The sequence below is a fragment of the Lepidochelys kempii genome, chromosome 3 (assembly GCF_965140285.1).
Source record: "Lepidochelys kempii isolate rLepKem1 chromosome 3, rLepKem1.hap1, whole genome shotgun sequence".
NCBI classification, from domain to species: Eukaryota; Metazoa; Chordata; order Testudines; family Cheloniidae; genus Lepidochelys; species Lepidochelys kempii.
The window spans coordinates 59,291,660-59,314,971 of record NC_136382.1 but is presented as its reverse complement, the minus strand read 5'-3'; the positions used below and the strand labels follow the sequence as shown (position 1 = coordinate 59,314,971).

The window sequence follows — 23,312 nt, the reverse complement described above, 5'->3', positions numbered from 1 at the left end:
ACTCAGGTCTCAGAGTAGCAGCCGTGTTAGTCTGTATTTGCAAAAAGAAAAGGAGTACTCAGGTCGGAGAAGCTGTGATCCGTGCCCACACCTCAGAAGGGGCTGGGATTTGGGTCCCCCTGTGCATGTAAATAGAGGGGTGTCTTGGAAATTTCAGCCTAATCCCCCTCCCCAACACACACCACTTCCACGTGGGCCTGAAGAGGAGACACTTGCAAACGGTAGGCGTGAGGTGGATACAGGAAAATGCTGCCCACGCCCAGAGGGAGAGACTGTGTGAGCCCCCACCCTCCAGCGCGAGTCGCTGCCAGCACCAAAGATGGCGGCTGAGGGCTAGCTCAGGGCCGGGCGGCGCCGCTGGGGAGGCAGCTTCCGCCCGGCGTCAGTCACGTGGCCGCCGCCCGCCCCTGGGCTCCCCTGGCTGCGCCGGGCTGGCTGCAGAGCCCTGGCCGGGGCTCGGGTCCACTTCGCGGTGGCTACGGGCGGGCTGGCGCTGGGCGCGATGCGGGCCCCGGCGGGCCGCGAGGCGGAGCCCGAAGACGCGGCGGACCGCACCCCGCTGCTGGGCGAGTCCCAGCCCGGCACAGGTGAGCGCCGGGATGGGCCAGCAGTTGCCCCGGGCGCAGCAGCGTGTGAGGCGGCCTCCCTGCGTTGCTATGGAGCGGCCCGGGGGCCGGGGGCCGGAGCGCCCCGGCAAGGCTCTGGCAGCGGGAGCAGCTTGGCCCAGCGGGGCTGGGAGCCCCGCTCTCCTGGCAGGGACCGAGCCGGCCCTCGGAGTCCGCTGTGCCGGCCCCTGCCTGCCCTAGAGCCGCTGCCGGGGCGCCCTGTCCCCTCTCCCCGCCCCAGTGGGCGCCTCCTGGGGCATGGCGAGGCGCGGTGCCCGGCTCAGCTGTCTTTGCGGAGCGGGGCTCCTCGTCCACACCTTCCCTCGGCTACGCCGGTGATCACGGGGACGGCTGGCCATCCTGGATCACGCGGCGTCCCAGCAGACTGCTGCTAAAAGCCACTCTCAGGGAACTGAAATATCCCGCAGTGTCCCAAATCTTTGTAAAGGTTTGATCGTTTCTCCACTCGGTATCTTAATCTTCATCTGAGTCTGTGGGCCTTTATGCACTATTAACTAGTTGCTATGGGAGCATTGTATTGTGAGCTGTGCATACAGGTGAAGAAAAAAATCAATAGGGCAGAGGAAACTCTAAAACACAGGTTATTTTAAAGAATGAGGTAGGAGAAATAAATCAGTTCTGACCTTTAGAGCAGCTTTCTCATTTTTATTTAAAATGATTATTACCATAGCACGCTAGAGACTCTAGCCTTTGTGATATGCATTGTACGAGTATATGGTACAAAACAGTCTCTACCCCAAAGAGTATACAATCTTGGACCCTGATCCTGTAAAGACTTGCATGTGTGCATAATTTTAAGTACAAGGGTGGCCCTGTTGATTTAAAGTTAAGCAAATGCACAAGTCTTTGCAGGATCAGGTTGTGACCTAAACACTAACTGGTGGGAAAAGCGAGCAAATGGATTTCAAGAGAAGAGGAGGTTAACAGAACTGGGGAAAAAGATTTTTCCGTTTGTTGGCAGTTTCAGAAAGTGGAAGAAAAATTGTTTGGAGTTGAACAAAATGTTTAGTTTTGACAAAAATCAGTGTTTCAGTTTTGAACATTTTTAAATATCTTTGATTTTAAAACTAAAGGATTTTTTTAAACAGTTATAGTAATACTAATACAACCATGTCTTTTAATAGCTGAACTGTGTAGACAACCCTGTAGATACAAAGTAGATGTATAGGTGGGGGCATTGGTTTGCTTACTAATAGAGACAAATGAGCAGTCCTAACACTTTTTTCTGCCTAAACTATTATCAGCTGACAGTGTTCCACAGGAGTCATGGTAGACATTAGTTGTAAGGAGGATTGGTAGTTGCTTTACAGCTTTTGGGGAACGGGGGGGTGGTTTCACCCATAAGGGGCGTGTGGAAGAAGGCATGATGGCGTTCATGGGAGCACCAGACACTGTGGCTTTTTATTTGTCAGTTGTTAAAGCAATACATTCTTAAGCTTGCACAATGTGCCATACTCTAGTTTGAGTGGCTCACCTCACCCACAAAAACAAATGCAACAGAACAACACGTCCTTAAACTGCAAAAGTACAGTGTCAGGGAACTTTCAGTACAGACTTTCTCTTAAAAAAAGAAAGGGAGGGGAGGGGGCAGACTATTTACAGTTCTAACCGAAAGACAGGAAAGCATGTTTTTGAAAGCAACAGAAGTAGGAGCTGAAAGCACTGTTCAAGGTAAGGAATTGAACCTTGTATCTGACTGCGTTGGACCCTGCAGTGGCCTTCTTCCTCTTCATAATCATTTTAAAAGGAGGAAGGAGAGTGAGATGTATCTTAAAAAAGTAAGTCTTGAGCTTTCTGTGCTTTGAGTCAGGGTTCCCTCCCCACTCTGAACTCTGGGGTACAGATGTGGGGACTCGCATGCTTATTTCTACCAGCTTAGGTTAAAAACTTCCCCAAGACACAAATCCTTCCTTGTCCTTGGATGGGTACTGCTGCCACCACCACCAAATGAGTTAGACAAAGATTCAGGAAAAGGACCACTTGAAGTTCCTGTTTCCCTAAAATACCCCTCCACCCCCGCAACTCCTTCGCCCCCTTTCCTGGGGAGGCTTGAGAATAATCTACCAACCAAATAGGTAAACCAGGTGAGCACAGACCAGACCCTTGGGTTTTTAGGACACTAAAATACAATCAGATTCTTAAAAAAACAGAACTTAATTATAAAGAAAAAAAAGTAAAGAAGCACCTCTGTAAAATCAGGATGGAAGGTAACTTTACAGGGTAATCAGATTCAAAACACAGAGGATTCCCTTCTAGGCAAAACTTTAAAGTAACAAAAGACAGGGATAAACCTCCATCTTAGCACAGGGAAAATTCACAAGCTAAAATAAAAGATAATCTAACGCCTTTCCTTCCTATTACTTACAATTTGTAATCTTAGATGCTTAGTTCAGGTACGGCTTTAGGAGATGTATTTTCCCTGCCCTGGTTCCTCACTGACCTGGAGAGAGCATAAAGAAACACAAAACAAAAACCTTCCCGCACAGATTTGAAAGTATCTTCTCCCCTTATTGGTCCTTTTGGTCAGGTGCCAGCTAGGTTATCTGAGCTTCTTAACCCTTTACAGGTAAAGGAGGGATTTTATGCTACCCTTAGCTGTATGTTTATGACAGACTACCTGATCAAGCATTCTCAAATAATGCATCTACCTGTTGATCTATATGTTAAGCAAAATATATGGTGAGAAGTTTACAACTTAAAACTGTATGGTGGAGTCATATGTTTATTAGGTTCCCTCACCTTAATTTCTTAGAGTTTTGTATAGTGCATTCATTTTCCAGACTTTATTTCTAAAGGAAGAGTAATAGAAATTCCAGTTAACCTATATTTCCAAGGGAGTGTTAGATCATAAAAATGTGAAGCTTCCATTACTATCATTTGTTTAACCTTTCTATTAACCATGATGTCCAAACAGATTTAGCCACAGTTGTACCCATTCTTTAGAAACCTTCATGATCAATCAATTTATATTAAGGACCTATTGCTTCCAAAGCAATTTGAGAGAAGATAAAGTTGCTTAACTAGTTTTGCACACTGAGGACTTCCTGAAGAATTATTTTTTAAGTCCCCAATACATCTCAATTGTACTCCTTGATCTCCCTTAAAAATGAGATGTGCCTCTTTCAAATACTGTTTAAAAATAAGATTTTCAGAATGATCACATCCTGGTAAAGATTGACCTGTGTTTATCTTTTGCACTGAAGTTTTAGTTTTTTCTTTTGTATTTATATTTTTAATATATGCATAAAAAAGAAGTGATCAGTATACCCCAGCACAGCATTTTGAGGTGGTGGTCACCAGTCTACACTTAGATTTCATGTGCACTGTTGATAAAATTTCCATTAGCTCCAGACTTAGCCACCCATTGTCCTACAACCTTTTACAAATTCAGCATAATCCTTATTTATTTATTTAATTCCTTGAAACTTCTATCTATAAACATTGGGCATCAGTTCACATTCCTCTAGCAAAGTAGCAATATATTTCCCTGGTGTGTTTCCGGGTTTCTTTGATGAGCCTGTCTTATAATACTAAACGCTTCCCACGAAGCAGTGTACACTCTGGTATGTCTGCAGAGAAGATTATTTTCTCCTTGTGTCCTGCTCATTGTATAATTTTAGTTATTCACTACTGTAATCCATTGTTTTTGAGTAAGCAGGTGTGCAGTTCCTGTTCTTCCTCTATTACCTTTTTTCCTGCAAATGTTGCTTTGAAGGTCTAGCCCAGGGGTGGGCAAACTTTTTAGCCCGAGGGCCACATCAGGGTTGTGAAACTGTATAGGGGACTGGATGGGGAAGGCTGTGCCTCCCCAAACAGCCTGGCCCCCAACCCCTCCCACTTCCTGCCCCCTGACTGCCCCCCCCAAGAACCCCCGACCCATCCAACCGCCCCTGCTCCTTGTCCCCTGACCGCCTCCTCCTGGAACCCCCACCCTTAACCGCCCCCCGAGATCCCAGCCCCTATCTAACCCCCCCCCAGCTCCCTGTCCCCTAACTGCCCCGATTGCTATCCACACCCTGCCCCCCGGTACCCCACCCCCTATCCAACCCCTCCTTTCCCCTGACTGCCCCGACCCCATCCACACCCCCCTGCTCCCCATCCCCTGACCGCACCCCCCACAATCTCCACTCCATCCAACTGCCCCCTGGGACCTCCTGCCCCTTATCCAACCGTCCCACTCCACGCCCCCTCCTTACCATGCCTCTCAGAGCATCAGGAGCTCGCAGCCATGCCGCCCTGCCAGAGCCAGCCACGCTGCCTGGCAGGAGTGTCGAGCTGAGGCTGCAGGGGAGGGGCGACAGCAGGAGAGGGGCTTGGGTCTAGCCTCCCCGGATGAGAGCTCAAGGGCCTGGCAGGATGGTCCCACGGACCATAGTTTGCCCACCTCTGATCTAGCCACACAACAGTTGATTTTTTTCGACTCTTACCTCTCTTTCCCATTCTCTCTATGATTGATTAGTCCATGTTCTGGTCTAGTGGCCATGCTTTTGAATGTTAGTGACTTTGGCAGGAGGCGTAAGTTCAACTTACTTTTAAAGATGTATATCTTAGAATTTATTCTTAACATTTATTCTACCCTGTATCAGATATGTTTTTAATTGGTCCATAATTCAGTCTTTCACAAATGTTGTCTCTTCTAGATTTCTTACCAAAAATACTTGTTTGAATGTGTTTTCTTGTCCTGCGAATACTTTAAATTGTATTCATTCTTGTCTTTTATCTCAGCATTTTATCCACCAGCTCCCTAGGTAACCCATTCCAGTGCTTCACCACCCTCCTAGTGAAAAAGTTTTTCGTAATATCCAATCTAAACTTCCCCCACTGCAACCTAAGACCATTACTCCTTGTTCTGTGATCTGCTACCACTGAGAACAGTCTAGATCCATCCTCTTTGGAACCCCCATTCAGGTCGTTGAAAGCAGCTATCAAATCCCCCGTCATTCTTCTCTTCTGCAGACTAAATAATCCCAGGTTTCAGAGTGGTAGCTGTGTTAGTCTGTATCAGCAAACAAAAAAACCCCAAAAAAACGAGGAGTACTTGTGGCACCTTAGAGACTAACAAATTTATTTGGGCATAAGCTTTCATGGGCTAAAACCCACTTCATTGGATGCACGCAGTGGAAAATACAGTAGGATCTTGGGAGACAGACTAGTCCTCGCTTACAAACAGCCCCCCAACCTGAAGCAAATGCTCACCAGCAGCCACACACCACACAACAAAAACACTAACCCAGGAACCTATCAACAAAGCCCAATGCCAACTCTGTCCACATATTTATTCAAGTGACACCATCATAGAACCTAATCACATTAGCCACGCCATCAGGGGCTCATTCACTTGCACATCTACCAATGTGATATATGCCATCATGTGCCAGCAATGCCCCTCTGCCATGTACATTGGCCAAACCGGACAGTCTCTACGCAAAAGAATAAATGGACACAAATCTGACATCAGGAATCATAACATTCAAAAACCGGTAGGAGAACACTTCAACCTCTCTGGCCACTCAGTAAAAGATTTAAGGGTGGCAATTTTGCAACAGAAAAGCTTCAGAAAGAGACTCCAACGAGAAACTGCTGAGCTTGAATTAATATGCAAACTAGATACCATTAACTTGGGTTTGAATAGAGACCGGGAGTGGCTGGGTCATTACACATATTGAATCTATTTCCTTAAGTTAAGTATCTTCACACCTTCTTGTCAACTGTCTAAATGGGCCATCTTGGTTATCACTACAAAAACTTTTTTTTCTCCTGCTGATAATAGCTCATCTTAACTAATTAGCCTCTCACAGTTTGTATGGTAACTTCCAACTTATCTGTGTGTGTGTGTGTGTATGTGTGTGTATGTGTGTATATATATATATATATATATATATATAAAATAATCTTACCACATGTTCCATTCTATGCATCCGATGAAGTGGGCTGTAGCCCACAAAAGCTTATGCTGTAATAAATTTGTTAGTCTCTAAGGTGCCATAAGTACTCCTGTTCTTTTTTTAGTAGGAAGATATATATACACAGAGACCTTGAAAAAAATGGCTGTTGCCATAGCAATTGTAACGAGACCAATCAATTAAGGTGGGCTATTAGCAGCAGGAGAAATTCTGCTGCTGCTAATAGTCCACCTTAATTGATTGGTCTCATTACCGTCTCTGTGTATATATATCTTCCTACTGTATTTTCCACTGTGTGTATCCGATGAAGTGGGTTTTAGCCCACGAAAGCTTATGCCCAAATAAATTTGTTAGTCTCTAAGGTGCCACAAGTACTCCTCATTTTAAATAATTCCAGTTCCCTCATCCTTTCCTCATAAGTCATGTGCTCCAGCCCCCTAATCATTTTTGTTGCCTTCAGCTGGATGCTTTCCAATTTTTCCACATCCTTCTTGTAGTGTGGGGCCCAAAACTGGACACAGTACTCCAGATGAGGCCTCAACAATGTCGAATAGAGGGGAATGATCACGTTCCTCGATCTGCTGGCAGTGCTCCTACGTATACAGCCCAAAATGCCGTTGGCCTTCTTGGCAACAAGGGCACACTGTTGACTCTCATCCAGCTTCTCATCCACTGTAACCCCTAAGTCCTTTTCTGCAGAATTGCTGTCTAGCCACTCGGTCCCTAGTCTGTAGCAGTACATGGGATTCTTCCGTCCTAAGTGCAGGTCTCTGCACTTGTCCTTGTTGAACCTCATCAAATTTATTTTGGCCTAGGGGTGCTGCTGATTTTTTTTTAAATTTGTAAGCTACAAATGAAAAAAAAAAAAAAAAGTGGCAGGTCAGGGTGGTGGTGGGGAACCTGGGAGGGAAAAGAGGGGTTCTGGCTGATGGTTATGGTGGGATTGCTGGGAAGAGAAGGTTTTTTTTGGGGGGGGACCCCTGGATGGGGAAGAGAGGGATCAGGGTGAAGTGGGGCTTCTGGGAGAGGCCTGGCTTCTCAGGATCCTTTCTGGGGTTCAGCTCATCTTTGGCTCATTCTGCTACCTATTGGCAGTATTGGTGTCATGAACCATCAGAGCCATGGTGTCCTCTTCAGTGTCCTGGTATTTGGCCATCATGGTATCCAAGTCCACCAATCATCCCAGGGGGACAAGAACCAGCTTTCCTGCTCGCTTGGCTGCTGATGCCAAATGCTGGAATCGGTGTCTCAGCGTCAGTCCTTTGATTCAGCTCAAATTTATATCTAGATCCATCCCAGACTCAGTGCCCCTTTCCCTTAGGAGCTGGTAAAGTTCCTCTCTTAGCCCTACCTATTTTTCAAAAGGCAGCAAAGCATCTCTGGCTCAGATATCTAATGTACTTGCTGTTTTCTGAGTTGTATGGTCTCCAGCAAGTTCTGCTTTCATCAGGAACCCTTTCCACTAGAGCTGGGGAGCCAGCTGGACTTGGTCAAGTTCATTTCTAAGTCACGTTTCATAGATAGGCCCAGGCAATTAGCCTACTTAGCAAATGTTTCTCAGAACAAAATGAGAGAGTGAATATTAGATTTATTTTAAAAATCAAATTGCCATGTATCTTGAAATTAAATATTCTAGCTTTATTAGTATATATTTAATATAATAAAATATATTTTGTATAATATTTTAAAGTATTCAATCTAATTAATAATTGGAGACATTCTCATGTTTATAACTGTATATCATTTGGTCTGTCTTCTCCTGGGGGAATTCTGCGCTGCCAAAAAGTTAAAAATTCTGCACACTATTTTAAAACTCTGCATATTTTATTTGTCAAAATAACACAGTATAATCACACCAGTTTCAATTATTTTTAGTCATTTATTTCAAAATATCTATCAGCAAGTATGTGTAGCAATACGGACAACAAAAAAGATTCAGGAAATTTTTTTTGACAAATAGATTCCTTATTAGGCATATTAATACACAATTCTGAGTAATAATTCATTTAAACCTCAATACAGAGCAGTATTTCCTGCACCCCTCAGAAGCAGTGCAAAGGGTTGGAGGAGTCAGGGATAATGAAGGAGCTGAGGGAGGGGGAAGTAAATTGCTGGGAGGGACCCTGGGGTATGAACTTGTAGGGTTGTTGGGTATGGGTGGGAAAAATATGGAACAGGTTTTTATGGGGAGCGGGAAGGGATTGTTAGGGAGCTTCCTCCATGCTGGCTGACCCCTAGCCTCTCCCATTCAGGCAGGCACATCTGTCCCTGTCCCCATGTGTTCCTGAACCTCCATGTGTCCTTGTACCACTTGTCCACCCACCCTCACTGAGACAGCCCCCCATCCCCATGTGTCTCTGTGCCCCTACTCAACCATCCCCCGTCCCTGTGTCCCTGTACCCCCTCCACTTCTCCCCATGTGTCTCTGTGCCCCCACTTAACCACTCTCCTGTCGTTATGTAGCTCTGCACCCCTTCCTCAGTCACCATATAGCCCTGTGCTTCCATTCCCATTCAGCCCTTGCACCAGTCTGTCCTCCCCTACTAGCCCTTATAAGTCCCTGTCTGATACCCCCCAGCACCCAATGCTGTCTGTCTCCCATTAGCCCCCATCTCTTGACCTGGCCTGACAGAGGCTGCCTTCATCACAGCACCTTTCTCTTCCCTAGCTGGCCAGGAGCTGCTACTGTGTTCTATCACCACAACGCCCTCAGGTGGGCATAAGGCAGAACTGCATCAACATTTCAGCAGAAACTTTTTTTTGCACAAAAAAATAAAAATATGCACAGCTCATTAATTGTGTGTGCACGCAGTAGCTCAGAATTCTCCCAGGCGTATCTGTGTGGCTTAAGGAAGGTGAGTAGTCTCCAATTTCCATAGTGTACATAGCCAAAAAATTATTTTATCTGATGCTGGGTGTATAGGGGTTGCACAATTTGAGCTGCTGGAGATATCTCTCTAGCTGTAAAGGAGAGGGTAAGATTTTTTTTCCATGGGTGGCAATCAGATCTTTTCACTTTTCTGATCCAAAAGATACATTTTTACTGCTCTTCAATCCGATCAGCATTGAGAACGTGAGCTGGACTTTCACGGGTCACATTTTCAATTCTGTTGACGATGCCATGTTCTCTACAGAATCTATATTAGTCCTCGTGAAAGGCAGAACCTGCTTGACTTCCAGATCCAAGGCTGAGTTCATTGGAGAGTTAGAAATCTCACCTTGTTACAGAGTAACATCTAGAGCAAAATTTGTCCTGGAAGCTATAGAGATGTGACAAACATGGAACCCCATGGTGGCCATTCTATAGCAGCACTACAGGAGTGTATCTTAAGTTACAAAGAGAAGCAGGATACTGCACACATTTTCAAGTGTATAGCAAAATTGCCACTAATCTTGGGGTTTTTTTATTGTGAAGTTTCAGTTTGAATAACCATGTTTCAGAAGACCTCTTGAAACCTTTGTAACCATACTGCTAAATCCCCTTTGTAAAAACCTTGCACAACATTTACACTTGAGGATCAGCCCTTTGACCAATAGGTATATATGTTCTTATATATATGTGGGAGAGGTTTACATATCAGCAGGGAACTAGATCAAAAACTTTTCTTCCCACTCAGTCACTCAATATCTAAAATATGTTTTTCAGGGTAAATAAACTTGTTTTCTCACTTCTTATATATAAATATCCAAGTTATCGTGACTAAAATGCTTTTTATCCTTTTTTGCAGCAAATAACTTTTAAAAATCTCTTATTGCAGTGCCTACATGCTGCTCTGCTCGCTACAATTTAGCATTACTGGCCTTTTTTGGATTCTTCCTGTTGTATGCATTACGTGTGAATCTAAGCGTTGCTCTTGTAGACATGGTAGAATCTAATACAAGTTTAGCGAAGAATACAACTTCCAAAGTGTGTCCAGAACATTCTTCTGCCCTAAACATACCTCGGAATACAACGGTAGGATTTAATATGTTTTCTAAAATATGTGATGTTACTTTCAACAGCATGCTGTGATTGAGTTTGATGTTTCATTTTTAACTGCTCTATTAACACTGTTTTGCTTTTGATTTTTTTAACCAGCAGACCTTCTCAGAATATAGATTGGCTCTTTTAGAACTATTCTGAGACCTTAGGTGAATAATGTTGTGCTGTCCTAAATGACAGACTATATTACATCCGTTCTAAACTATACTTAGCAAAATGGCTGCACTGACCTTGTAGGTCTAATATGACTCACTCTGAATTATGTGTGTGAAGTGGACATTTCCTGTTGTATATGCGTCAGAGCAATTGAGAACTCAGTGTCTCTGCCATATTATTAAGCTACATCTGTTTTTCATAGTCTTGACTTTGTATGGAATTTTGTTTTAATGAAAGGGACAAGTTTCATTAGATCTTTACTGCATACATAATATTCTTTATCTCTCCACTTATGATCTCTCTCACAATTCTGATTGGTCCTTTATATCCATCCTCTTTCTTTGCTCCCCTCTCTCCGACCTTTGAAACTACCTTCCCTGATCTATTTCTAAAAATCACATTGACTTTTCCTTTCTGTTTCCTACTCTTTTCCATATCTCTGCTTTTTTTCCATTCTCCCCTGGAACACCGATTTGCCAAGCCGTCTCTCTTCACTGAACCTCTTCCTTGAAACTTTGTCATATTTCCTATGAGAAATGAGTTGATTTAAAAAAATAAAAAAAGTTGAGAGCCCATGAAAATGTGTGTGTGTCTTAACTGACAACTATGCATCTTATTAGTGTAAAACTCATCCTGACTCACCTTTTTGACTCATTTAGGACTTGCTTATTGAGTCGTGACTGAATTTAGACCAGTAGCTGTTTGAGGCAGGGACCAGATCCCACCTTGTTTCTTTGAAGTGCCTGGCGTACACTTGGATTCTCAGAAATAATTAATGATGATTCAGAACTTCTATGTCTCATGCTCTCCAAAACCACCACCTCTGCATCTGTCAATGCCATTCCATCTCTTATCTTTATAATTGTAAAATTCACCTCTCTGGTCTCTTCTTTTACCGCTCTGTCCTCCAGTCTTCTACTAAGGTCATCTGCCCATCCCGTTACTCTGATCTCTCGCACACACACTAGTGCAACCCTGTCTCTTCTTGAATTTAGTGGACTTGTAACATTCTCCTTTGCATAACCTTGCTGCTCCTGTATGTTTGTCTGCTTTTCCGTCTGCTGCTTGTCCTGCCCCATATAATCTTTTTGTCTCACTTCTATTTTCCTTTCCTTCTATCTCTTTGCATTTTGGCTTGCATCAGGGTATGCCTATTCCAAAAACTGTCTGCCTGAGTAAAGGCCAAGATGAAATGCAGTGAGACCTTCAAAGTTTAGTCATCAGGACTAAATAATGAGCCATGGTTTAATTACATTCTTTGCTGATATTAGGTATTGCATGATGCAGAAAGAGTGTTAGTTAAGCCCTTTTCTTTTTTCCTTCCTCAGGGGAAAAAGTATTCTTGGGATGCGGATACTCAAGGATGGATTCTTGGTTCCTTTTTCTATGGCTACATCATTACTCAGATTCCTGGTGGATATTTTGCACGTAAAATAGGAGGGAAGCTGTTGCTGGGGTTTGGCATCCTGGGTACCGCTGTCTTCACTCTGTTCACTCCCTTAGCGGCAGACTTGGGGGTTGGATACCTCATAGCAGTCAGAGCCTTGGAGGGGCTCGGAGAGGTACACCAAATTGTCTTGTCTTACCCTTAATCCAAATTAGTCATTTCCTGTATCAAAATAGTATTGTTCTTCTAGCACAGCAGTTCTCAAACTGTGGGTCGGGACCCCATTTTAATGGGGTCCCCAGGGCTGGTGTTAGTCTTGCTGGGGGCTGGGGCTGAAGCCCAAGCCCTGCTGCCCAGGACCAAAGCCCAAGAGCTTCAGGTTATAGGCCCCCTGCCTGGGGCTGAAACTCTTGGGATTTGGATTTGGCCCCACTGCCCAGGCAGTGGGGCTTGGGCAGACTTAGGCTTCGGTCCCCTCCTTCTGGGGTTGCGTAGTAATTTTTGTTGGCAGAAGGGGGTTGCGGTACAATGAAGTTTGAGAACCCCTGCCTAGCATATGGGAAACCAAGAGTGAGTTATAAAGAGAGTTATTTTATTTGTACTTTTGCGTCCTCTTCGTGCACAAGGCATATTCACAAGCAAAAGCTTAATTCTGCCTAACTACCCGTGTGCATTTTTTGTCAAAACAGCTTCCTGTTGATTCATGAGACTAATAGGTTGTGCTGCTGTTCTGAAGTATATGATTTAATTGGCACATGAAAGTTTGAGTAGATAATTCTGGAATTACCATATATTTCAACAGAATAAAAAATTGTTTTTCAGGGTGTTACCTTTCCGGCTATGCATGCCATGTGGTCGTCTTGGGCTCCACCACTGGAACGCAGCAAGCTCCTTAGCATTTCATATGCAGGTGAAAGAGAATGAAATGTCCAGATTGGTAACAGACTTATAAATGTTTAGTCTATTAACACTTTTAAAAACTATTCGTGTATCTAGTTAAAAACATAATTTACCCTCATTATGCAAGCTATTGTTTACTCTTTCGATGTCTGTTCTCAAATGTGTCTTCAGGATAATGACTTAAGAAAATAGCCCATAATAACAAGATAAAGACTCTCCTTACTATTTGCTCCACACATGAAAGTACAGTGCAGTACAACTTGTCTCTGTGGTCCTAAAACATTTTAACATACTTATGTTATATATGATGATGCAACAAATGGCTGAAAATTATGCTGCAAAGATGCTGTATAGTAAATAAACTAAAACATTCAGGAACCAAGGAGGAAAGATGGTCACAGGCAAGAGTAAAAAGAGAGAATTTTTGAGAGTCGATAGTCCAAAGAAGTTAACAAAGTTACAATGGCATAAGCAAGGTGTATAAGTGAGAGGAGAATCAGTTGCAAACCCTGTTCAGTGGGCAGGAACGATGCTGGATAAGACACCTTATATGTAAATTCAGAGAACAGTCTATTTTCTTCTTTGTTCATGTTTTCATTCTTGGCAGTCCTGTGATTTTTGGGCTTATTTTCTTTTGTCAACACTTCATGTTAAACTAAGATATAGTTCCCATTTAACTATCCATGGAATGAATTATTTTGATGTGTGTTTTATGTGAATGTTGTATTTTGTTTAATTAGCCAATTTGTGGTTGAAGCTTTCTCCCAGTGTGAACGTGATCTCTTAATATTGCCCTGTTTCAGCGAGAACACAGTTCGGACACCTTAAGCTGTTCTTACTTTTTGAACCTGTCTGACCAACAGATCAACACAATGATATCTGCTGGTTTCAGACTAGGTTTGGAAAGTGATCTTGTAAAATGACATTTTTAGGTTCTGTACTGATTGTGATTAAATGATTCCCAGGTTAGATTTCCTTAGTTTACAAATACTATGATGGCTTTTTGCCCCCTAACTGCCGTCTCTTTGACCTGAATCTTGGATTGGAAAGTCAAGAAAGGTTCTTTCCTGCTCATGAAGCATCACCAGTAATAGCTTTGCACATGAAATTCTTCTGTTACCTACCCAATCCTACTGAGGTTAATAGGATTTGCCTTGCATAACTGAGAGCAGAAGGTGGCCCTACAAATGGAACCTAGTTAACAGTTCTGGGAATACTATCCAGCTTTCACATTCATAGGCATGCAAAGGCAGCACAGCTATGAACAGTTAAGAGCAGTAAAAACCGAGTGGGGGAATCAGTAGATGTGACTCAGAAGATTTGTAGGGAACAGATCTTTGACTAAGAAAAGTTTCCTTTGTATGCTGTCACTTTTCAGAGTCAAACTGTTTTTAATATGCCTCCATTTCACATTTGGAGCCCTCCAGTTTATCAGAGAGCAGTAATAGGCCAAGAACTCACCTATATTTCTTACTCTTTCATAGATCTTTCATTGGTAGTGTTGAATGTTATGAGTCTTTACAATTCCATTTTTTCATTCTATTGAAGCAATTACAGTAGCTGAAATGACCACCCTCTAGTGGTGGTGAAAATATTTATCTGCAAACTTCCTTTTGGTAAATCAGTGCAGCAGCAACAACAAAATCTGACTGGTAATTCCAGCTGTTGTATGTTTTCTTGGATCAATCCATATGCCACTTACATGTGTATTTGGTAAATTGAAAAACAAACTGTTTTCTTCTAGGTGCACAGTTAGGAACAGTTGTGTCTCTTCCATTGTCTGGCTTAATTTGCTACTATGTGAACTGGATTTATGTATTCTACATATTTGGTAAGTATTTAGACTTTTTAAATTCCAAACATACTCCTCTAGTGAAGATTTCCTTTTCCATTTCTGTGACACCTCTTACCTTAGGATTACAAATAAGTGATCAAATACTTCCAAAGATGTGCTTGTCCATATTCTGAAGCTGCTGATGCAGTGACATTTTCCGTCATGGGAAATCTAGAGACACTTCCCCTGCTTTACAAGAACAGTGATTCACAAGGACTTCCTGAGGGAAAATATAATTATATATATTATATATTTCCCAGGAGAAATATAAGGCTTATTGTTTCAAAGCTTCTAAACACATTTTTATTCTGATCCAGGCTTCCCAAAACATTAAAACATTGCTTCACTTGTTGCTTGATTCTTCAGAGAAACTGCCGCCTTTAATACAAGTAAATTCCTGTAGGAGGCTGTAAACTATGCCTTCACTATGCAAATTTGTCCTTAAATTGTGCTAAATGCTGTTACCCAACAAATAGTCTGAGTTCAATCAATTTAGAAAAACCTAAGACTTTAAGTTCTTGTTTGCTGTGTGAAATTGAGTTAACTTTGATCCCTGGAACATGGTCTTCTTAGCTGAAGACCTTCTCAAAAGTAACTTGCATGTGTTCTTCATTTACAATGTGAAACTTCCAGTGTTTCGCTAGCAAAGCCACAGAAGCTGAGCTAGGGATTCACTAAAGAATGCCTTGAAAAGTGGGATGCAGTCGTCTTACTGAGAATCACGTCCTAAAAGCTGATAACAGCTCAGTGCACACACCTCAAGGAAAGAGAGAATTATTTAACATTTTTTAACACAACCCTAGTTTACTATTTTTATATTTTAAAAAATAGGTATACTATCACTTGGGCTTTTCAAAACTGTGCATCTTCTGTATTTTTTAGATTAAAATTTCTTATATATATATGTTACTTCCTTCCTGTGTCATCCAGATACCTTGTCCTGTAGCTGTTCCATGTAGTGGACTGACAACAGATTCATTATTTACCGTTATTGCAAATAAGGTCACTTTGAAGTTGTCTCCATACTAGGTCATTCATATGAATCCTTGCCCACACTAAATGTTAAGGTCCATTCTCCGTCCTCACCTACAGCTGAGGGACTGTTGGTATGAGGGTAGAGTTTGGCCCAGACAGTCTAATACTATTTTTATTTGCTTGAGAATCATTTCCCCACTTTGTGGTTCTAAGTGTTTGTATCTGTGTAGTACCTGAGGGCTTTCTTCAATTTAATGTGCAGCTTTTATTTATTTATTTTCAATGGAAGGTGCACTTGGAGTATTCTGGTTCCTCTTCTGGATCTGGTTGGTGAGTGATACTCCGGAAACTCACAGAAGAATCTCTCCCACTGAAAGGGAATATATACTTTCTTCCCTCAAAGATCAGGTATGTAGCTTTGATGCAGCTTTTCTTATTTAAATAAGAACGGGAGCTACTGAGGGACAAGACCTGCCATAATGTTGAAGGAAAAATTGAAGTTTACATCAACATTCTTAATCTGAAGCAACTGAGTAAACGTTAATAAAAATAAAAAAGTCAAATAAAACAAAGTATGTTAAGATGCTGGACTGTTAGATCAATGAGAAACAATCATTAGTCATTAAAAGAGTACCTGGGGGGAAAAAAAGCAAGTTTACCCTTGAATATGTTTAATCAAAAAGTAATGTGAATGCATGTTAATTTTTTAAATATCCCCAAAAGGTGAATGCAGTATGACAACATACACAGGTGCATGCCATCCAAATTTTCTAGCAACATGGGTCTCTGTTAATGCATTGATTTGCATTACAACGTACCTTTTTCTGCCTGGACAGTGTAGGGTATGTATAATTTGTTACCCGAAATTGGGCCAGCTAATAAACTTAGGGAGGACTAGTGACCCACCAGAGTTTGGCAGAAAGCAGCACATTTATTATTCTGATAGCTAAGCTCAAAATAAAAGGGGCAGGGGGGTGTCACACTCGTGTACTCACACTCCCAGGACAGGCACGGAACTGGAGATGTCAGGATCCTTCAAGGTAAGTGTTCCACAGTGCAGCAATGATTATTAACTACAAGACATGCAAGCATTATCTGTTGAGAGTCTATGGTGCTCTCAACGCTCAAGATCTCAGAATAGGAGAGATTCAGTTCACATGTGTTTGAGGAGTGATTTTAAGTCCCTAATTGTTGATAGCAGTAAGGAGGGAGTAATTAAGTTGTTACAGGAGGACAAACATTCAGAAAAAAATTCTGATTCCAAAACTACTTGAAATCATTGTCCGTTTGCAACATACCAAATAGAGGAACATTTTTCCTTGTCCTATATGTTTTTAGTGCTTTTTCAATGAAGCCTGAACATGGAAAAAAATAAGTGTGTTGCCTGCTGTAACCATGCCTTTGTGGGTCAAAACTGAGAATACCAAATTCAGGACAAACTGCTGAGAAATAGGGCAGACACACCCCAAAACTGGTGGTTATTCTCCCATAAGATATACCAAACCAGCAACAAAAGTAAACTTCTGTTTCACCACACTGGCTAACAAGAAGTCAGAAAAGCAGTTTCCTTAGGCATGCCAGTCCTTGTATCACCACCAAAAACACTAGACTTAAAGATGACTTAAAACCAATTTCATCAAATAAAAAGTTCTTCTGATCCCAAAGGACCAGCCACGCACCCAGGTCAATATATAACTCAGATCTTACCCAATAATCATGCTGTTGCCAATCCTTTAGTATCTAAAATCTACAGGTTTATTTATAAAAAGAAAGAAAGGTGAGAGTTAAAATTGGTTAAAGGAATCAAATACATACAATAATTTCAAAGTTCTTGGTTCAGGCTTATAGCAGTGATAGAATAAACTGCTGGCTTAAGTCAAGTCTCTGGTTGCTTCCAAATCATTGGAAGGACCTCAGTCCCTTGGTTAGAATGTTCCCATTTGTATAAGTCCATAGTCCAGAGGCTTGAGCAGAAAAGGGGCAAAATGGAGATGTTTTCAGCACCTTTTATGTCTTCTCTCAAGGAAAGGGAATCCCGTTGTTCTTATTGTGGAAAATTACAGGTAAAAGATGGAGTTTGGAGTCACATGAGTAAGTCACATGTCCATGCATGACTTCGCTTAGTGATAGCGGGGAAAGTCCATTAGGAGTAGATAGACATCTTCCATTGTAAGTTAAGTGTTCTTTAATGGGCCATTCTACTTGAATAGTTCCTTCACAGTGTGCTGGCTAAACACCCTATTGGTGTTACCCAGAAGCAAACATCTTAGAAATACAGGTATGTAGTTAATATTCCTAACTTCAGCTACAAAAACGATACATGCATACAAATAGCATAATCATATTCAGTGAATCATAATGTTTCCATAGACATCTTACATGCCACATTTTGTACAAGATTTGTTGCAATTGTATAACAGTGGTAGCAACAATCTATGTGGTTATAGTTTAATCAGATAATGTTACATCTACATACCAAAGTAAATGAGGGAATAAACCCACTTTTTTATTATTGGTTTCAGTAGGGTTTCAGCTGCAATAGCTTTTTAAATATAAAGGCAAAAAATATGGCATAATAAGTGACTCCATAATAGATTTCTGACTTTCCATTTGCTTCCTAATTTGTCAAATTTTGTTTAGTTCAGTTACTATAATTAGCAATAAAGAACACACATCTAAGGATTCAGGCTGACTTTGAATGTGCTCTTCAGAATGCAAAATAATCAGATTTAGGTAGGGTCAAAACGTCTAGAATAAATATTCCTAGGAGTTGTCCTGATTATTTCCCTCCATTTTCCTAGCTTTCTACTCAGAAGTCTGTACCATGGGAACCCATGCTGAAATCCCTTCCACTCTGGGCTATTGTTGTGGCACACTTTTCTTATAACTGGACTTTCTACACTCTTCTCACACTATTGCCTACGTACATGAAGGAGATCTTGCGGTTTGATGCACAAGAGGTGAGATAAAACAAAAATATTCCAATCCATTTCCTGTTATAGTTCATGACTTAGTTTTCCTCTGTGTAGTAGAGTGGTGATACAGTCTAGTGTTTAGAACAGGGTACTCAGTCGGGAAGCTTGGATTCTACCCCAGATTGTCATTGACATGTCATCGCTAGTCTCCACACACTGAATTTTTCCTTCTGATGTCCATTAAATCATTCCATAGCTACTAACATTGCTTAATTGCACTCTCTCTCCACTGTTCTTTTTGTTTTTGTTTGCATTCTGTCAAAGAATTTTTTTTTTTTTTTTGTTTGTTTGTTAAGAAAAGGACAAAGTAGGAGCACAGTGAAACAGGGAAGGGGAGCAAATAGAATTCCTGAATAAATACTTCTCTTGATTTCTTAGCCCCGACAGAGGAAGGAAGAATCAGTGTACTGAAAGTGACATGAATCTGAGGAAAAAGAGGAGGCTACAAGTGCAGTTAGAAAATAGTGAAGTATCAGCTAATAAAATGTATATCTCTGGGACTAAATGGTTACATCTGAGATCCTATCTATGCTGTAATATTTTCTGTGCCAAGGGACTTGGTTAAAGGGGCATCTCTAGGGCCCTACTAAATTCATGGCCATGGAAAACGGTGTCACGGACCATGGAATTTGGTTTCCCCCCCGTGAAATCTGGTCTCTTATGTGCTTTTACCCTATACTATACAGATTTCACAGGGGGGACCAGTGTTTCTCATATTGGGGATCCTGACCCAAAAGGGAGTTGCAGGGAGGCCGCAGGGGTATTTCAGGGGCTTGCGATATTGCCACCCTTAATTCCGCACTGCCTTCAGAGCTGGTCTTCCAGCCAGCAGTCGCCACTCTCCAGCTGCTCAGCTCTGAAGGCAATGCTGCTGCCTTGTGGACCCCATAACATCTCTTTTTTTGGGTCAGGACCCTACAATTACAACACTGTGAAATTTCGGGTTTAAATAACTGAAATCATGACATTTACAATTTTTAAAATCCTATGACTGTGAAATTGACCAAAATGAACTGTGAATTTGGTAGGGCCCTAGGCACCTACTACCAAATCCCTTTTTCTGTTGGAATTTTTTACCTGTTACTAGAACATCTAAGATTACTGTAATTGAAAGATTAGTTGGGAAAATACATTTTCTCTGAATTCTTTTGAGCTTATTTTTGTTGTGTATTTGTTAGTGCTTTGTGTGCAGTCAGTTTCATAGGTTCCCCAGCATAGTCAGTTTCTCTTTGAGGTGGAATTGTTGGATTTTTTTTTTTGGTTTGGTTAGGTGGCAGGTGTGTAGGTGTGTGTGGAAGAGGGGTTGATGGGTATTCCACCTGACAACAAAAAAAAAAAGAGGGAGAGAAATGGTAAAACAAAAAAAGGAGGGGGGGTTGGTGTGCAGGTATAGCAAAAAGGGACTCGGTGCAGACGACAGGGTTCCAGATCCAGGGCGAGCCCGTCATCCCCCTGGCAGAGGGGAAAGTGTACCAGCACCTCAGCATGCCGACGAGTTTCCATGTCCAGCAGACACCCGAGGACACCATCCAGGAGATCTTACAGGATGCCGCCAAGATCGACACCTCCTTGCTAGCACCGTGGCAGAAGATAAATGCCCTGAACACTTTCCTGATCCCCTGCATCTCATTCATCCTAAGGGGATCCATCGTGGCAAAGATACCCCTCAACAAGGCAGCCAAGATCGTCCAGCAGCTGGTGAAAAAGTGGCTGTTCCTTCCCCAGAGAGCCAGCAACGAGCTGGTCTATATCGCCCACAGGCATGGTGGTGCCAATGTCCCCCATGTGACGTTGCGGTGATCACCCACGCCTTCCGCCTGCTGACGTGTCCCGACGCCATGGTAAGGAACATCACAGCAAATGCCCTCCATGACGCAACAAAGAAGCGGATCGGCAGAGCCCCCTCCAACCAAGACACCGCCAACTTCCTGAGCGGTTCCCTGGATGGCTAATTCGGACGGGACGGGCGCGACATCGCTTCACTGTGGTCCCGCACTTGCAATGCCACGCGTCACCTGGGGAAGTGCATTGGCTGCCGCTGGGAGTGGTGCGAGGAGCGCCAGGAGCTGGGAGTCCTGGTGCCGCAGATCAGGTCTGACGACAACACCATCATCACCCAGAGCGCCAGGGGCATGCTGGAGAGGACCCTGAAGGCAGCCATCCACTCACTGTACATGGAAACCCTGAAGCGTAAACCGGACCAGGGTAAAGCCTTTGAACTGACCAGCAAGTGGGATGCCAGCAACCACTTCCTCGCCGGGGGCGGCTTCACCTGTTTCGCCGACTAGCAGTTCATCCACCGTGCCCGGCTCAACTGCGTCCCGCTCAACGCAGCCGTCCACCATGGGAACCGAGACAAGTGTTGCAGGAAGTGCAGCTACTCCAGCGAGACCCTGCCCCATGTCCTGTGCAGCTGCAAGCCCCACTCCAGAGCCTGGCAGCTGCGCCACAACGCCATCAAGAACCTCCTGGTGAAAGCCATCGCACTGCACCTGGGGGAGGTTGCTGTGAACTGCGCCATCCCTGGTACTGACAGCCAGTTGTGACCTGATGTGGTAGTCCCCAACGAGGCCCAGAAAAAGATCATCCTTGTCGACATCACTGTCTCCTTTGAGAACAGGACCCCAGCCTTCTGCCTTTTCATAAGCTGGAAAAATACGCCTCCTCTCCCCCCCCAGCCGACACCCTGAGAGCAAAGGGCTACAAGATGCAGATGGATGCCCTGATTGTCACATTGGGCACTTGGGACCCCTGCAACGAGCGTGTGCTGCAGACCTGTGGGATCAGTCAATGCTACGCACGGCTCATGCGGCGCCTCATGGTCTCGGACACCATCCAATGGTCCAGGGACATCTACATCGAACACATCACCGGCCACCAACAGTATCAGGAGGTGTGAGCCGGTACGACATCATGCATCAACTATGGGAAAGGGACTGAGAGACTTCTTCCGTTGGACCATATGAACTGAAACCATAAACTCACTGAACATTAAATCCTACCAAATGAGGGTAAATCCATCCTCATCCTCGTATCCACTCATTATACTCCACACCTGAACATAGCCATTATATGGACAACATACCCCCATATCTCAACGTCTGTACTTTGACCCATTAAACTTTTACCCCCAATCGGGGAGATTGCAGGTTATGTATTCCTTACGCCACCCGTTCCTAAACCAAATTTCGCACCCCTTGATAATCTGTACTTTATTCCCTGATAACCAGAAACTTCTATGCTTAAACTCTATACCATTTTCTCTTTACTTCAACATCTTAATAAAATTATTAAATTTGAAACCGTTCATTCCTTCTGAAGCACCTGGCATTAGCCACTGTTAGAAGACAAGATACAAAGCTAGATGGACCATTAGTCTGACCCAGTATGGCTGTTCTTATAATCTTAAATTAGTAGTAACTCTTTTCTTTGAAATCTAGGCAACTTTTTTTAATCTGATGGGATCCCTTTTAAAACATGGTATTCCTTTTCCCCTTCTTCTCAGGAGAAGTAGAATACAAACCATTGTTGCAATGTAGGATTTAGTTGTGCTACAGCCCAGTTGAAATCCAAAAATTAGCATAATTCAGGAATATAATGACAGGACATAAGATAAAATGATAAAGTAATTGAAATTATTTATCCTGAAAGGGGGAAACATGTTTATGCTGTGTAAATACCTAAATGAGGGTTATATGAGAGGGAAAACAGCATTAGACACATCTTAAAACAAGATTGACTGGCTGAAGTTGAACAAAAGGAAAATATAATTTAGATCAGTGGTTCTCAACCAGAGGTCCAGGACCCCTTGGGGGCTGCCAGGCAGGGCCAGTGTTAGACTTGCTGGAGCCCAGGGTAGAAAGTCAAACCCCCACCGCATGGCACTGAAGCCCTGAGCCCCGCTGCCTGGGGCTGAAGGCAAAGCCTGAGCAGCTTAGTTTTGCGGGGCCCCCTGTGGCGTGTGGCCCCATGCAATTGCCCTGCTTGCTACCCCCTAACATCGACCCTGGCTTTTATATGCAGAAAACGAGTTTTTATAGCGTGTTGTGGGGGGCCTCAGAAAGAAAAAGGCTGTGAACCCCTGATTTAGATTTAATTTATTTGTATTACCGTTGCACCTAAAGGTTCCAACTGTGATTGAGGCCTACTTTGTTTACAGAGGTGAAATTTTCAAAGCCACAAATGGGAGCCAAGCACCTTTGAAAAATCTCTCTCAGAATCCAAACAGATGAGACAGACCAAGGGAAACAGGTGAAGTGGCTTGCCCATATTCATGCAGCAGGTCAGTGACTGAGCTCAGCACCCAGGTGTCCTGATTCCTAGGCAGGTGCCCAAGCCACTTGACTGTGATGCTTATATTAAGAAGAAAGTTCCAGCATCACTGTTGAAATAGTTTGCCAGGAGAAGTAGGCAGGGAACCAATTCAGAGGTGCCCAAAGTTAAATAAGAGCTTGGAAAGCATAGCTTAGTGTCCTTCCTATTTAACAAAGGCGGTTGGATCAGAGGTCTCGGGAGCTGTTCAAGCAAGCCCATGACAGAGGTGTCTGCCACCACAACCTTGAATTTGGCTACTT

The 23,312-nt window shown here is 43.1% G+C and overlaps 1 protein-coding gene across 3 annotated transcripts in view; it reads left to right on the top strand.

Annotated features, from left to right (window-relative positions):
• The first annotated feature begins 396 nt into the window (after nucleotides 1–396).
• SLC17A5 (solute carrier family 17 member 5) overlaps nucleotides 397–23,312 on the top strand; it is a 38,101-nt gene continuing 15,185 nt past the window's right edge. Inside the window, exons 1-7 of one of the 3 annotated variants that reach the window (XM_073336460.2) lie at nucleotides 397–587; nucleotides 10,288–10,484; nucleotides 11,996–12,229; nucleotides 12,877–12,964; nucleotides 14,699–14,785; nucleotides 16,053–16,171; nucleotides 18,565–18,723. In XM_073336460.2, the coding sequence (XP_073192561.1) occupies nucleotides 503–587; nucleotides 10,288–10,484; nucleotides 11,996–12,229; nucleotides 12,877–12,964; nucleotides 14,699–14,785; nucleotides 16,053–16,171; nucleotides 18,565–18,723 (969 nt within the window). In that variant the 5' untranslated portion in view covers nucleotides 397–502. The other 2 variants (XM_073336462.2, XM_073336463.2) reach the window with 2 other exon arrangements.